The sequence below is a fragment of the Leucopleurus acutus genome (genome assembly GCF_964270905.1).
Source record: "Leucopleurus acutus genome assembly, chromosome: 19".
Lineage (NCBI taxonomy): Eukaryota > Metazoa > Chordata > Mammalia > Artiodactyla > Delphinidae > Leucopleurus > Leucopleurus acutus.
In genome coordinates, this window is record NC_139161.1 from 51,631,792 (window position 1) to 51,647,933 (window position 16,142).

The 16,142-nt window shown below is 50.4% G+C and overlaps 2 protein-coding genes across 7 annotated transcripts; one reads left to right on the forward strand and one right to left on the reverse strand.

Moving 5' to 3' along the window:
• Positions 1–2,215: 2,215 nt before the first annotated feature.
• LOC309975861 (asialoglycoprotein receptor 1) lies at positions 2,216–8,827 on the reverse strand. Of its 6 annotated transcripts, none has more exons than XM_082861156.1 (9): positions 8,625–8,827; positions 8,237–8,362; positions 6,874–6,990; positions 6,651–6,746; positions 6,508–6,579; positions 6,235–6,321; positions 5,980–6,131; positions 5,798–5,904; positions 2,216–5,650 (listed from the first exon to the last, which is right to left on the reverse strand). In XM_082861156.1, exons 2-9 carry the CDS (start codon positions 8,343–8,345, stop codon positions 5,488–5,490), a joined length of 903 nt encoding a protein of 300 aa, XP_082717282.1. In that variant the 5' UTR covers positions 8,346–8,362; positions 8,625–8,827; the 3' UTR covers positions 2,216–5,487. The 6 variants fall into 6 exon arrangements, with proteins under 6 accessions (XP_082717282.1, XP_082717281.1, XP_082717286.1 ...); XM_082861155.1 differs by having other exon boundaries at positions 8,621–8,827; XM_082861160.1 differs by having other exon boundaries at positions 8,248–8,362; positions 8,625–8,826.
• LOC309976149 (cytochrome c oxidase assembly factor 8-like) lies at positions 8,756–14,906 on the forward strand (the record flags this gene model as incomplete). Its single annotated transcript, XM_082861627.1, has 6 exons — positions 8,756–8,773; positions 9,402–9,456; positions 10,252–10,304; positions 11,840–12,040; positions 12,167–12,230; positions 14,896–14,906. The coding sequence occupies 6 exons, from the start codon at positions 8,756–8,758 to the stop codon at positions 14,904–14,906; spliced, it is 402 nt and encodes a 133-aa protein (XP_082717753.1).
• Between the last annotated feature and the right edge of the window lie 1,236 nt (positions 14,907–16,142).

Below are 16,142 nucleotides of genomic sequence, written 5' to 3' on the forward strand. Positions count from 1 at the left end.
TGGTAGTTCTAGCTCTAATTTTTTGAGGACCCTCCATGCTCTTTTCCATAGTGGCTGCGCCATAATTGCTGTCCCTAAATGCTGGACCGTAGCCCTTCAGGCACAAGCACCACATTATACTAACAGCGGGCACCTAGGTCGCCTCTAGTTCCTGCTACCCAAACAGCACTGTCGTGAACATCTCCACAGTGTCCCAGTGAGAGAATTTCTCTGGTATGTATACCCAGAAGTAGGACTGCAGGAATCGTGGTATACACGCACTTTTAATTCCACGAAATACCTTGCGGAATGGCTATTGCAATTTATGCTCCCATCAGCGTGCATATAAGTTTCCCATTTCCCCCACATCCTTGCCAGCACTTGACTTTTCCTCTCTCATTTTTGTCAACTGAATGGGTGTAAAGGGATGGTTCACTGATGTTTGTTTTAAGTTGCATTTCTCTCCCTACTAGTGATTATAAGCATGTCTTCATATGCACATTGGACCCCTGGGGTTCCTCTTCTGCCAACTGCTGTTTATATCCTTGGCTACTTCCCTAGTAGATTTCCTATCTATTTCTTCGTCTCTGGGCTCCTTTGGTGCTGAATGTCTTCTGTTTGTCCCTCCACATCCACTGTCTACCCTTCTCCATGTCATTCTGTGGCCTCAGAGGCTGAGCTGTATGGCTGCATCAAAGTGTTCCCTTGCCAAATGGCTTCAAGCCCTGGAAGGAGATCAGAGGGAGGAAGAGGAGGGAAATGAAGATACTGACTCCCCAGCTCCCTCCCTGCTGGGTAGCTGTGGGCTAACTGCCTTCTGCAACCACAAGTCACAGACTGAAAAAGTCACGGCTCGCGGAGGCCCTCTCCATGCAGCTTTCTCTTTCTCTGGGCTCCTGAAGGTGCCACCAGCTCCCCACTGTTGGGATACCTGGGTCCCTGCCCTATTTCTCACGGCTTCCTTAATCCTGCTTACAGGATTTTGTAAATCATCTCTTTATTAAAACACCTTCCAATTACCCATTTCATATATGCCATCTGTTTCTTGCTGGGAGCCTAACTGATACATTGTCACTGAGCTGAAATTTTTAATTTGCACACTGTCAATTTCACTGATTTTGTGTGTGTGTGTGTGTGTTATGGTATGTGCTTTGGGGTTCTTATTTTTGAAGCCCTTCTGTACTCATAGGTAAAAGATTCTCCTTCCTTTTTTCCCATTATTTTTGTAATTTTACCTTTTATATTAAGTCTTGAATCTATCCAGCATCCACCTTTGCATGTGTTGTTGGGTATCAATTTTTTTTTCTTAATATGGAGAGCCACTTTTCCCAATAATGTCTTTCCTCCACCAACTTGAGATGCCTCCCTTATTATATATTAAGTTCCCATTTATGCATAGTTCTGTCTCCAAGCCCTTTCTTTCAATTTTTACTTCTTTTTTTTCCCAAATTGACTTTTATCCTTTTTTAAAGATTGTTGAGTTGCTTTTAAAAATCCAGCTGAAACTTGTATTTTATCACATTGAATTCCTATATGAATTTGGCAAGGATTTTAATTTTGTTCTTGTATATTCTTTATATGTCACTGTGATGATAGGTAACAGATACACCTCCTAAATCCTCTTATTAGGTCTAATTGTTTATTGATATTGATTTTCCATGTGAACGATCATATTGTTTTATCTCTTCCCTTCATAGATATACTTTTCTCTCTTTCTCTTCTCACCTTCCTCTTGCCTAGAATGTGTCACAGCTGGAGTGGGGCAGTCATCTTGGAACAGATGATAGAATTCATATGCTGAGAACAATAGAGCAACAATACAGAAGCAGCCAAGGTCCTAAAAGATTTTCTCATAAATAGGTGTGGAGCTTTTGCCAAGTGCTTTTTCTGCATCATGTAATCTTTTCTTTTGTGCTCCATTAATGTAGTCTTCTGTACTCCCTGTGTCTATCTTATGAATAGATTTTTCTGTTGTTAAAGCATCTTTGAGTTCTTACTCAAGGCACAGATGTTACTTGAACATGTTATCTCTCTTAATACACCATTTAATTGGGCTAGTTAATTTTTTATATAGGAATCTTACATTTTTTGGTCATTATAGCGAAAATACTCTATTTGAAATTTGTTAAAATTTTCCTTATGGGGGCTTCCCTGGTGGCGCAGTGGTTAAGAATCCGCCTGCCAATGCAGGGGACACGGGTTCGAGCCCTGGTCCAGGAAGATCTCACATGCCGCGAAGCAACTAAGCCCATGCGCCACAACTACTGAGCCCGTGCTCTAGAGCCTGCGAGCCACAACTACTGAGCCTGCGTGCCGCAACTACTGAAGCCCACAAGCCTAGAGCCCGCGCTCCGCAACAAGAGAAGCCACCGCAATCAGAAGCCCACGCACCACAATGAAGAGTAGCCCCCGCTGACCGCAACTAGAGAAAGCCCGCGTGCAGCAACGAAGACCCAACACAGCCAAAAATAAAAATAAAATAAATAAATTTATTTTTTAAAAAAACCTGCCTTATGGCCCAGTATTTGCTCAATTTTTAAAAAAATGTACCAGTGTACTTGAAAAGAATGAGTATTCTGTAGCTGGTGAGTGCACTATACTAAATGTGTCCATTGGATCATTATACTTCAAACTGGCATTCAAAACACCTGTATACTTAGTGATTTTTCAGTCTGCTTGATACATCAATTACCGACAGAGGTGCATTACAATCTCCTACTATGAATATAGATTTGTCTTTTTGTACTTCCAGATTTTTTATTTCATGTATTTTGTGGCCATGTTATTCTGTGCACATATATTTAACACTGGTGTATCTTCCTGTTGAACTAAACCTTTTATCATTAGGAAGCGACCCACTTTATCTCGAATAATAATTTTTGTTATAAAGTGTCCTTTATAAGAAAATTATCTGGGGACTTCTTTGGTGGTCTGGTGGTTAAGACTCCATGCTCCCAATGTAGGGGTCCTGGGTTCGATCCCTGGTTAAGGAACTAGATCCCACATGCATGCCACAACTAAGACCTGGCACAACCAAATAAATTAATTTTTAAAAATAAGATAATTATTTGGTTAGAATTTTCCTAACATATCTTTCTCATACTTTCGCTTTCAACCTCTCTCTTTAGATGTGTCTCTTGGGCATGTGGTTGGACTTTACCTTTCATTCTGTCTGTAAGTTCATGTCTTTTAAAAACATAATTTAGGGAATTCCCTGGCAGTCCAGTGGTTAGGACTTGGTGCTTTCACTGTAGTGACCCGAGGTTCAATCCCTGGTCAGGGAACTAAGATTCCCGCAAGCCGCACGGTGCAGCCAAAATAAATAAATAAAGAGGTAGATAGATAGATAGATGACAGATTATTTAGTCTTTTGTATTTAATATAATCATCAACATATTTGGGTTCATAACTCTTTATTTTGATTTTTCTTATCTACCTGTTCTGTTTTTCTCTCCTTTCCTGCCACCCTTTAGATTGTTTTTTCTTCATTTTTTCCCCTTTATAAATTTGGAAGTTAAAAGCTCTGTTTCTAAGGGATTAACCTAAAAATTACAACAATGGTAGGAGAAACTGTCTGTACTCTGCTGTTTCAAATCAGAGAGTGTTACATAATTATATCCTCTATATCTGTTCTTCTGCAACCTTTTTCCTTTCTAAAATCATGTACCTGTATTTCCTTTATTCTCCTTCATATTTGTTATTTACCTTTTCCAAGAATCAGATTTTGTTTTTACTGATGATATCTACATTTTTATTTTCTAGTGCATTAAGTTTTGCTTTTTTCAAGTGTCTTAAGTTAAAAATAAGCTTATTTCCATTCAGCCTTTCCTATTTTTTTTAATAAATGTGCTTAAGGCTATATACTTTTCCTCTGGGGAATTGCTTTACACCATCGCACAATCTCAGTCTGTAGTGTTCTCCTTGTTCACTTCTAAACCACTTGACTGTTTCATTTTTATTTTTTCTAAACTCAAGTTTTCTAGAAAGAGGGTGAGTCATGCATATGTTGACAGATCTTTTTTAGCTATACTTTTGTGTTTATTTCTAACTTGATTTCATTGTGGTCAGAGCACTGCTCCTTTTTAGAATTAGTGGAGGTCGCATCTGTGGGTTAATTTGTCCATTTTGGTTGATAAACCCATAAGCGTCCATAAAGTCTTCATCTGTTTGTCCTGTTAACTCCCATCTGGGTTGTGGATTCTATTTGCTGTGGTTTTCTCTTCCATGGTATTGGTTTTCCTCCCATGTTGGTGATTCTGGGTTGTGGGTTCACCTTTGCATTTGTTGTTATTTGTTCCCTAACTGTGGGTGCTGCTTCTGTTCACACTGGGGTGGTTCTGTTCCTGGGGGCATGGCTGGAGGTAGGATGATCCCAGTGAAACCAAGCAGGACCCTGCGGGGACCTCCCAGGTACAAAAGCCCCTCCATGTCCCCGTCTCTTGTTTATAAAAAAAAATAATAATAAAATGCTGTACTCTCCCAAGCCTCCCCTGAGTCACAAAAAAACAAGCTTAAGAAGTTAATGATTAGGACAATAGAATCACAGAATCTTTAGTTCCTCCCTGAAGGACATAGACAATAGTGTCTGAGGCACACTCCTGAGTTGTTTTGCAGATACTAAAACCACCACCAAATGGAAAAAGTTAACTGCACAATGACCAGACTGTAGTCATGACACAAGCTGCTCCACCTTGTACGATTCAAGGACTGGCCTCAAGGAAATGGGAACAAACCGACCCTGGAACTGAAGATTAACTATACTTGAAACAATCAAGATGATGCTGATCAGACCTCCGCATGACCAATTTCAAGGCGATTATCAGAGCTAACTGTGCTGTTCTGCATGTAGCCCCCTGCCCTGCCTATGTACCCATGAAACTCCCCTTTAAAAGCCCGTGCGCCCTGATCAGCAAGGGGAAGTTGGTTCTTTGACGCATGAGTCCACCTCCTCCCCAGGACTGCCAGCTTCCTCAGTAAAGCTATATTTCCTTTTACCCAGCACTTGTCTCTCAGGATTGGATCCTTGAGAGACGCGCAGCCCAAACTGAGTTCAGTAACATCAGTAACAAATGCCGCTTTACAGCTGAGACTCAGGGAGCAGAATAACTTGCCCTAACTCACATACCTGTAAATAACAAATCCAGGCCACCTGGCCCAAAGCCCAGACAGTTCTCAGGATGACCCGCTGCCTGCCCAAGGCTATCTAGTGCCAACCAGCCCAATCCCAATTCCTAATCCCCAACAACAAGACAACTCAGAATATTTCATATATTTCTCTTCTTTTTACTCTAAAAAACAAGTTGACAATAATAACCTGCAAACCACAGAAAGTGGCATGGGTTTCAATCTCTTCGCCCCTCCAAACATCAGTCTACATTCCTCAGACACTACCCTTCCCTCTAAATCTTAGATGAAAATCCAGAAGCCCCCAGATAGGAGGGTCCCCAAACCAGGAGCCCTATGGCAGGTAAAGGCATTGAGGAAATAAATTAGGGGGAGAGGAGGCTGCTAGTTTTCGCTGTCCCTGTCCCGCTGTGTCTCGCAGACCCACCGGTAGGGCCTCTGACAGACGTCATCGTTCCAGCGGCCGTCGTCCGTGAAGTGGGCACAGTCCTCACCTCCTCCGAGCCCGTGCCCATACCAGTCGTCCGGCTGCTCCGGTCTCCAGTTCCTAAAGAGACCAGATGGATGCAGGCCCGAGGGGCCCAGACCCTCAGACAAGCCGAGCAGCCCCTGGCGCCCTGGGACCCGCCAGGCTGGGACGCAGGCCAGGCTGGGGCACAGGCGGAGGGCAGAGCTGTGGGGCGCACACACTCACTTGAAGCCCGACTCATAGTCTGTCCCGTCCACCCATTTCCAGGGCCCGTTTTGGTCAGTGAGGCCCATCCAGGTGTTCACAGGGCCCATGTGGTGCTGGATAAATTTCTGGGGAGAGAGGAGGGGCTGGTGATCTCTCCTTAGACCTGCCAGCCTCCCAGCCGTGCCCCGCCTGGCCCTCACCTGCTCCTCCCAGGAGCCCACCACCACCAGGTGGGCGTCCTCCAGCTGGCAGTACTTCTCAGCCTCGGGCCAGGGCTTCCCCGAGCGAGAGAACCAGTAGCATTTGCCTTCAAAGTCCACCCAGTTCACCGGGCAGCAGGTCCTTTCAGAGCCTGGGGGTGGGTGGGGGGTGGGGGCGGGGGCAGGCAGAGGGAGGGTGAGGGGCTGAGGGGAAGTGGGCAGGAAAGCGGGGCTGGGCAGCACCCACCCCCTCACCGTTGCCCTGGAGGACGGCCATCTGACAGCTCAGGCTTCGCAGGTCAGACACAAACTGCTTCACGTGGAGCAGCAAGCTGGAGTGATCTGGGGAGACAGAGGGCAGAGGGGGAGGGGAATGAGTGGGGGAGGGGACTGGGAAGGCTCTGTCGTCTGCGTGCTGGGGCGTGAAGATGGATCACAGATGCTCCTGCCGTAAGGCCCCTTGGTTTGGCCTGAGAGACCCCTGTATCCTGCATGCGGAAGCGCGCGCACGCACGCTCCCTCGCTGACCTTCACTCAGGTCCTGCTGCTGTTTCTCCAGTTGGGACTCCAGGGACTTCATCTTTCTGCCCACATTTCCTCCTAGAGGAGAGACTTGCTCAGTGTCCCAATGTCCCTACGTTCCCAGCCCCCCCAGCCCCAGCCCTCCTCACCCTGGACGCTCAGGGCCTTGACCTTGGCCTCCGTGCTCACTGTGAGGTTGCTGAACGTTTCTCTCAGGGCCCGCAGCTCCTCCTGCAGCTTGGAGTCTGGGCAGAAGAGGGTGTGCATAGGACAAAATTAGGAGGTTGTGTCAACCATCACAGCAGCCAGCACGTCCCCTACCCACCCACCCTCAACATTGCTCCCTTCACAGCCCACCCCCAGGGAACCCACTCTGGGATCCGATCACACAGACAACCACCAGCAGCAGGAGGCTAAGGCCGATGGAGATCAGGATGAGGCTGGGTCCGGAGCAGAGACGCCGAAAGAGTGAGTGGGGAGGAGGCGGCCCTGCAAGAGGAGAGGGCATCAGGAGCCTGGGGCAGCTCTGGGGTCCTAGAAGGAGGGCAGTCTGAGCCTCCTCTAGCCGACTAGGAGGAACGTTATCCAGGAAGAAGTTTGGGCGGTGGGCGGCCCGGAGAAGCCAGAGGCAACCGGAGGTGGGGAGGGGCGCGAAGCTTTGACCCGCCGGAGCCCTACCCAGGCCCTGGGCCTTTGCTGACACCTGCTGGCCTGGCTGAGTCACTGCAGCCTCAGAACTCAGAGCCTGGAGGATGGACGGAGTTTGCGAGCTGGAGGAGACTGGGGGGGGGGGGGGGTGTGGCGCCTTGCAGGTGGGGCAAGAGCAGTGGATTTCTTGGTCACCCCTCGAATCCCACTCCTCTTTGGCTGCGCACAGGGAAAGAGGCGGAGTAGCCAGACTTCAGGTCCCTCAGGTTGCTCCCACCCGGGAGCCCTGTCCCAGTGAGCTGGAATATGGGGGCTTCCACTCCATTTTTGCCGGCAGTCCCTTCCCCCATCGAAGGTCGCTGCCCACTCCCATCCACCAAGAACTTCATCCTGGCTCAGCCGAAGCAACATCCCTGCTCGCAGGAGAAAGAAAGGGGGCTTGCTTTTTTTTTTTTTTTTTTTTTTTGCCGTACGCGGGCCTCTCACTGTTGTGGCCTCTCCCGTTGCGGAGCACAGGCTCCGGACGCGCAGGCTCAGCGGCCATGGCTCACGGGCCCAGCCGCTCCGCGGCACGTGGGATCTTCCCGGACCGGGGCACGAACCCGCGTCCCCTGCATCGGCAGGCGGACTCTCAACCACTGCGCCACCAGGGAAGCCCGGGGCTTGCTTTTTGATGTAAGAGAGCCTCATCCTCCCCCAATCAGAGATCGCTCAGAGCCGTCCCAGAAATCTTCCCCTTGACCAAACTGATCCCTGACACCCATGCACTCACACACACTCACACAGTTGGCCAAGGCTCACAGGGTGTTGAAAGAGGAAAGAAGGAGGCCTAACTTCTTCCAGTTAGTCCCACGGCCCTGGGCGCCCCCGTCCCCAGGGTCCTGAGAAGTCGGTGACAAGGTGAGGGACAGGAGGGTCATGCAGAAGCCTGGGGGCAGCCGTCACCAAGAAGGGAAATCCAGCCCTACACCCTGCACCTCCCCTAAGAGGGGCGGCTCAGACGCTGTGTCCCTGTGAGTGGGGCAGACCCAGGGAGAGTCGGGGTTACAGAAAGAAGCAGGAGCTGAGTGGAGAGAGCGAGAGCCACCTAATGCTCGCCTTTCAGAAATGGGGGGAGGCCTCCCCTCACTTTTTCTGTGCTGATGGTCATTCTCCTCGTTGTCCAGATGCTGAAGATCTTGATACTCCTTGGTCATGGTAGGGCTGGCTGGACCTGGGACCAGGTCAGGGCTGGGGTTAGGGCTGAGGCTACGGCTGAACAGAGTTGGGGTGTGTGGTCCAGTCCCTTTCTAGGTGATCAGCAGGAGACCTTTCTTCTTGCTCCCATTCCCTCCCAGGCCTGACATCCAAACTCTATCTTCCACAGTTTTCCCACTCCATCCCCAGCCCTCCTGACATGGGGCCCCTCCATCCCCTCCGCCACCCCACCCCCCAGTTAGTCACCCCCCCACAGCCGTTCTTCCCCTTTTACTTGCTGAAGGTCTCAAGGTTGACTGCTGGGTCCCTCGATGCTGCACAGATCCCAGGCTAAGAAACGGGCTGAAGCCTGGAGGATTAGGGTGCGCAGACAGCCCTGGGTGGTGGGAGAGGAGGGGGCAGGGTCCATATGAGGGCCCTGAGCCCTGTGCGTCTGCCTGTCTGTGCGTCTGCTTGTCTATGTGTCCAAACACACCAAACCTGGCATCTCCAGTGCCTGGGACTTTGGACGTAAACAGAGGTAGAACTGGATTTGGAACTCTGGGGTGTGGGGCTGGGAGCGGGGGATGGGTTGCCTCTTCTTTTCCTCCCAGGGGTGGGGAGTCTCCCCGGTCTGTCCCCATTCCTTGTATGCAGTCACCTCACTCATGGCACCATTTGGGAGGGGGCCAGGCCAGGAGGGGCCAGGGTGCAGTTTGCCGTTTCCCCTCTGCCCCTCCCCCCTTTCACTTCCTGCCTCTGAATTTCCCAGAATTGGTGGTGTCTCCAAATATCCCTGACCGGGATCAGAGGGGCCGATCTCTGCTCTTGCCCAATCCAGGCCTGTGACCCTGGCATCTGAGCCTGGGCCCGGCTTCACTGGGGCTCAGCCGCCAGACTCCCCAGCCTGCGGCTGAATGGCTTTGCTCTCCGGGGGGGAGTAAAGTCCTCCCAGCCGCGTAGGAGGCGGTGCAGGGAGAGGCAGGAGGACAGGCTTTTCCCACTCAGCCGGGATTGGTGCCAAAAAACCTCCAGTAATTCCTGTGTGCTTTTCCTTCATTACCTCCTCTCCTTAGCCCCCCGAGCACATCCCTATTCGATTCGCAGATGAAAAAACCGAGACCCTGAATGGTAAGACCTTACCCAGAGTCACACTGCAAGGAACAGCAGAGGGAGGGCTGGGATGTGGGCAGCCGGACTCCAGGACCTGTGTGCTGCCCCCAGAACCAGGGTCCCGTCCCGTCACCATAGCTGGGCCCCGGGGTCCCAGAAATGCTAAAAGTGGTCCCTCACAGCCCCAGGGAGAGTTCAGGGAGTGTTGTGTTCAGAGGAGTGTCTGGATTGGAATTATGCTAAATTAGAAATTGGGCAATGTTAAAGACGTTAATAAGTCTCACTTTAGGACCAAATGTGAAGTCACAGGAATCCTAGGTTACAGTTATTTCAGTGAGAAAACTAGACCTGAGTTAGGAGAGTTTACATTACATGAGATATTCAGGAACACGTCCCTTGCATAAAATAAGAAGCCCTGGCTACATCTCCTTTATCCGTGTCTTGAAAAGCCCCACGTTGTTTGCATGCACTGGGACTGTGGCCAGTAATTTTGGTGACTGTTGGGCTGTTAATTTGGCCTTCTCTGATATTATCGCTTACGATCCGGTTTATTCAGGCAAACAAACCTACGATGTTTCGGTCAGAATAACGGTCACCCTTACAGGAGTGGTGATTGGAAGGGAGCTTCTGGGCGATGGAAATGTTCTACTTCTTGAACTGGATGCCAGTTGCAAGGCTGTGTTCAGTTTGTAAAACTGCTGAAAGCTGTACACTTAAGATCTGTGCATTCTTCTGTTTGCATCTTATACAGGAATAAGATGTTCCTGCAAGCTGGTTCTACCCTATAACCATATTCCCAAACCCCTTGCTTAGGGAGCAGTACTTGGACCAGTGCCGAAAAATACGCCAAAGCCAACAAGTTTAGGGTGAGAGTCAGAGGTGATAAAACACTGTGAAGAAAGCCAGACAAACAACACGATACACCCGGTGGCTGACTTACAAGCCACCTGTAAGATACCAGAGATAATCCTGAGAAACTAAAAAGTAGCTAAAAACAAAACAACAACACATGGCGGTAGATATATGCACCCTGAGAACTCTTTACATTTATCCCTTTAAGAATATATACCTTGGGATTTCCCTGGCGGTCCAGTGGTTAGGACTCCGCACTTCCACAGCAGGGGTCCTGGGTTCGATCCCTGGTCAGGGAACCCACAAGCTGCGCAGCAAGGCCAAAAAACAAAAAAGAATGTATACCTTGAATTATGCAAGGTCTTCAGGGACACAGCCTCGCGTATTCATTTTCTATTGCAGAGTAACAATGCAACCCAAACCTAGTGGCTTGAAAGGACACCGATTTATTAGCTCATAGCTCCGTAGGGCAGAAGTCCAAGCTGGCTTCTCTGCTCAGGGTCTGACAAAGCTGAGATTAAGGTGCTGGCAGGACTGTATTCATTTTTGGAGGCAAAGGAGAAGAATCTGCTCCCAAGCTCCTTCAGGTTGCTGACAGAACCCAGTTCCTTGCAGCCGTAGGATTGAGGTCCCCATCTCCTTGCTGGCTGTCGTCTGGGGGCCACCCTCTGTTCCTCGAGGCCACCTGCCTTCCTCATCGCATGGCCCCTCCATCTGCAAAGTCAGCAACAGTGCCTGGAATCTTCCTCAAGGTGCAGATCTCTCTGACTCCCCCTGTGCTTTCAAAGGGGCTCCTGGGATTCGATTAGGCCCACCTGGAGAATCTTCCTGTCCTAAGGTCAGCTGTGTACATGACATACACAACAACTTAAGAACAGGAGCCAGAAGTGATGAGACGCTATGAAGAAAGCCAGACAAACAACACGACACACCGGGTGCCGATTGACAAGCCAGACCCCTGTACAGTGTGTACGGCCATAGGTAAGGGTCACTCCCTATAACATAACAATTGTGAGAGAGATCTCAGCATGTCCTCAGGTGCTGGGGAGGACAGTATGGAATCTTGGGGGCCACTTTTAGAACTCTGCCTCTTCATGCAAAGTGACGCTGTCCCCTCTGAGTACACTTCACCTTGGGATATGGAGCACGTGCAGAGAGCAATTCAGAGAGGCCAGGCTCCAAACCTGGGAATCCCACCACCAGGCTCCCTAGGGGAGGTCTGTGACGCTGGCCTGAAAGAACAGGAAGGATTTTTATCAGCTGTAATAAGCAAGTGACCCTGGAAAGAGTGGGAGAAATGTCCAGAGTTGTAGCTTGGGCCACCCTGAGGAGGGCCTTCAGTCTCAGGGTGAGGCATCTTGAATGTCATTCAGAAGCACAGAGGTCTCCAAACTGGGGGAGCATGTGCCCCAGGGGTATCACAAGATCATCCATTAAGAAGGTGGCAAGAGGCGGCAAGGAATGCTTCCCAGAACTTCTGCTGCCAGTGTCCTTGTCCCCACGGTGAGCCACGGCCATCCCCCCTCTGCAGGAAACACTCCAACACTAGCATGTCTCAAGATTCTGCCCTCCAAGAAAATCTTGCCATGATTGGATAGGACCCCCAAATAAATATTCCAACCTTCAACCTGTTCACTTTTACATCCCTGAAAATGAATCACCATTGGAACAAAAGTTAAGAGAATTAAGACAAGAAACACAAGAACGGAACCAACAGTTCTGGGCAAACCAGAATTTGACTTTTCTAAAGGCTTTGAGATGGGCCACTTCTCAGGAAATCCACATCCAGACTTCTCCAGAGCACTGAGAGCTGTGTCCTAGCCAAGGAAAAACAAAAAGACGAAGAAAGGGAGTTCTGATAGCTGTCTTCTTTTAGGAAAAAGAAGAATTTATTGACTCAAGACTAAAAGCCAAAGGCCTGGAACTGAGAGCTGAATTAGGTCAAAAAGCAACATTGAATGCAGAAGAAATGGCTGACTTTTTTTTTTTTTTTTTTTGCAGTACGCGGGCCTCTCACTGCTGTGGCCTCTCCCGTTGCGGAGCACAGGCTCCGGACGCGCGGGCTCAGCGGCCATGGCTCACGGGCCCAGCCACTCCGCGGTATGTGGGATCCTCCTGGACCGGGACACGAACCCGTGTCCCCCGCACCAGCAGGCGGACTCCCAACCACTGCGCCACCAGGGAAGCCCGAAATGGCTGACTTTTACAAGGAATTTTTAAGTAAACATTTTCGGAAGCACATGTATTGTAACAGGGACTGGTACAAGCGTAATTTTGCCATCACCTTCTTCATGGGAAAAGTGGCCCTGGAGAGGATGTGGAACAAGCTTAAACTGAAATAAAAGAAGACCAGCAATGAGGAGCCCACCCTGACCCGCCCACCCTGAACCACCCACCGGTGTCTGAGTTTCCACGAGAAGCAGCTGCTTATAGGAGCTCATTTTACGAGGGCTCTAAAACCTGTGAGTGCAGGGCAGGCTGGGAGGACGCGGGTCCTGGTGCGCTGTGGCCCATGCGGCTCCATCCTGGCTGTGGATTCCAGGCTGGCTCTTGGTCACGGAAGTGATGTTAAATAAAACCCAAGCACTGTGGGGGAAAAAAAAAAAAGAGGGTGTGGCAAGAAAACATTAGAACTTTATTTAGGGAATCCCCTGGAGGTCCAGTGGTTAGGACTCTGGGCTTTCACTGCTGAGGGCCCGGGTTCAATCCCTGGTGGGGAGCTAAAGTCCCTCAAGCTGTGTGGCGTGGCAAAAAAGAAACAAAACCAAAAAACAAAACCAAACACTTTATATATATTTTTATCCCTTTTCTTTAGATTTCTACTTGGGGATGTGTTTTATCACGTGCATAATAGACCTGTACAGTGGTCAATGTGTGTTAGTGATCTATTGCTGTAAAATGATCGCTCCAAAACTGAGCAATTTAAAGCGAAGAATAGTTATCATCTCACTCAGTTTCTGAGGGTCAGGAACCTGGGTGCAGCTTAGCGGGTTAGTTCTGGCTCAGAGTCTCTCAGGAGAGTGCAGTCAGGATGTATATCCATGCTACAGTCATTTGAAGACTTGACTGAGACTGGAGGATCAGCTTCCAAGATGACTCACTCACAAGACTGGCAAGTTAGTGCTGGCTGTTGGCAGGAGGTCTCAGCTCCTCACCACACGGGCCCCTCCACAGGGCTGCTTGAGTGTCCTTGCAACATGGCAGCTGGCTTCCCCCAGAGCAAATGATCGGAGAGCACAGGTGGAGGCTGCAATTTCTTTTATGACCTAGCCTCAGAAGTAACACTCCATCATCTCCACAGCATCCTAGTGGCTCCCCAGTGTGGAAAGGAACCACACGAGAGTGTGAATTCCAGGGGGTGAGAATAATCAGGGTCCATCTTGAAGGCTGGCTGCCACAAGATGTATAGAATTATTAGATGAGTGAATGTGCACTGGGGACACACAACCAAAAACACTGTACTGATGTTGGCACCTGAACAGCCAAGTTAAAGACTGACTACAGGGGCCCGTGAAGAGTTGCAGGCAGGGCAGTGGTGAGGTCAGAGCTGCAAGCTGAACAATGGCCTGGCCTCGGGGTGGGTGCTGGGTCAAAGGTGGGTCCCTGAGAGGCAGGGGGCTCTGTCAGGAGGCTGCTGAGTGGGTCTCAGTAAGAAAGTGTGAGGCTTGAGGCCAGAGAGGGAAGGTCACAGGGGCAGAACGTTGCAGAAGATGGAGCTGACCTGGCGGCTGCTGAACACAGAGCGAAGGGGGGATGGGGGCAAGGGCAGCAGTGCACCTGACCGGGGTCCACAAGGCTCCTGGAGACCACAGAGACTTCTGCTTACACTGAAGGCAGGGTCTTGGGTGCTGCCCTGTGATGAGGCCACAGTGGAAAGAAAGCAGACCAGGACGGAATCCCCCACTGTGGGGGAAGCAGAAGAAAGAGCCCCAGGAAGTGGGGGTGACCTTCAGGGCCAGCTCTGGGGACTCCAAGTGCCAGATTAAAGACGGTCAAGGAGAAAGGGGTCTGGGCCTCCTATCGGAGTGAGTCAGGAAGAGGGAAGTGCTTTTCTGGCAGGTGGAGGCGGGGCCTGGGCAGTTGGGGGACGGAGAAGGGGCTGGTGGGGAGAGGGACGCTGAGAAGGAAGGATGCCGACGGCCAGAGGTCCCCAAGAAGGATGTTAAGGGGGTGGAAAACTAGAGAAGCAGAAAGAACCTAAAGGCTGCTATCAGCCAGATCTGAGTTCACCTTATCTAGGAAGTGGGTTTAATGCCCATCTCAGAGGTACGTCAAGGTTAAATAAGATAATGAGTGGAAAGCCCTTAGAACAGTACCTGGCACGTACCAAGTGCTCTGTGCATGCTACCTATTTTTATTCTTATTATTATCACTAGCAGCACAGCCAAGCGTTGAGTTACCTCCAGGGCCTCTGCATGAGGGGAAAGGGGGAAGGCTGGGTCAGGATAGCAGAGGAGGTCTCTCCCCAAATCCCAGAGGGTGGTGAGCAACTTCCCCAGGGCAGAACTGGGGCCCTGGGGTGTTGTCTGAGTTAAGACAGCCCCCTCCCCTCCTATGGAGGAGACCTGTGTCCTGAGCCCACACCTGCTCACACTTCTCTCTCAGAGCGCTTTTGACCTCGTGTTTGGAGTGGGCCCCAGACCCAGAGGGTTGGGATTCCACCTCGTGCCTCTCAGCACCCTGTGGGCTGCAGAGTTGTGTGCCCAGCAGACCCAGCAGAAGAGGTGACAACAAATGGGCAGAGGGGCACAGAGAAGGCTCTGTGCTGACTTTCCAAAGAGGGTGACCAGTGGTTCCCCAAATCTAGCCGAGGCTGACTTGGGCTTGGGTGGAGATGAGACAGGGGAGGTTAGGGGGCTGCACTAGGGCTGGAGGGCTCAGCGCCAGAAGCAGCGGCAGAGAAAGAGGGGGCTCTGAGCAGGAAGCGGGGGAGCCACTGCACACAAGTTTCAGATGTGAACTGATAAACCCACCCAGGGGCTTCAGCATCCCCTCCCTGGTGCTGGACGAGAACTCGCCTGTGTGGAGGGGCCGCAGCGCCCCGTCTCCCGTAGGCACGCCCCATCCTGGCTCTGTCCTCCCCAACCCCACTGTCTTTTGTGCTGGGACAGCCAGGATCCTGTGACACAGGACCCTCTGTCCTCTTTCCTACTTTTAGAGGGTGAAAATTTTAGAAAATTGTAAAACTCCAAAGGTTTCCAAGTTTTATTTAACTTTCCAGTTTACCCAGTAACAGAGAACAGATCAAGAGGCCAAGAGCAATAACCATTAGCAGATTCTAGCGTGTGCCAGGCAGTGTAACAATGGCTTTACGTGTTTTTTCCCTTCATTCCTCACAAGAATCCAACAAAGTAGTTACTATTCCCATTTAACAGCCAGGGAAACAGGGTCAGAGGCGTTAAGCCCTTTGGCCAGTTGCAGTGACACCACGCCTCTCATCTTGGCCTCTCATCTTGACCTACGACCACCTCCTCCCTGGCTCTCTACTGCCCCCGACCATACCTCCTTCACCAGGACCCACGGCAGCCAGCCGCTGCCCTCTTACAGCCCTCCCGCAGGACTTTTCCTGGTATTTATAAAATCCGCGTGAAGGCCTCAGGCCTTGCTGATTCCTCTGACCCATATCCTACTTATCTCCCTCCCCTGACCCTGCTCCACTCTGTGACCTCTTTCTGTCCACCAACGTTACAAACTTCTTCCTACCTTGCATCTTCTCTCTACCTGACACACTCCCCCACCCCATGCTTCATCACAGTTCAGGTCTCAACTCAAACGTCGCTCCAAGAAGAAGCCGCCCTGACAACCCTGTCTAGACTAGCAAGGACACACACCCAGTGGTCACTTTCTTTCCT

Coding starts and splice junctions, on each gene's coding strand:
- LOC309975861 (XM_082861156.1), bottom strand. CDS start 8,345: ATGACCAAGGAGTATCAAGATCTTCAGCATCTGGACAACGAGGAGAAT. Junction 6,991..8,236: donor TTCTGAAAGGCGAGCATTAG/GTGGCTCTCGCT, acceptor CTCCTCTTGCAG/GGCCGCCTCCTCCCCACTCA. Junction 6,132..6,234: donor GGCCGTCCTCCAGGGCAACG/GTGAGGGGGTGG, acceptor ACCCACCCCCAG/GCTCTGAAAGGACCTGCTGC.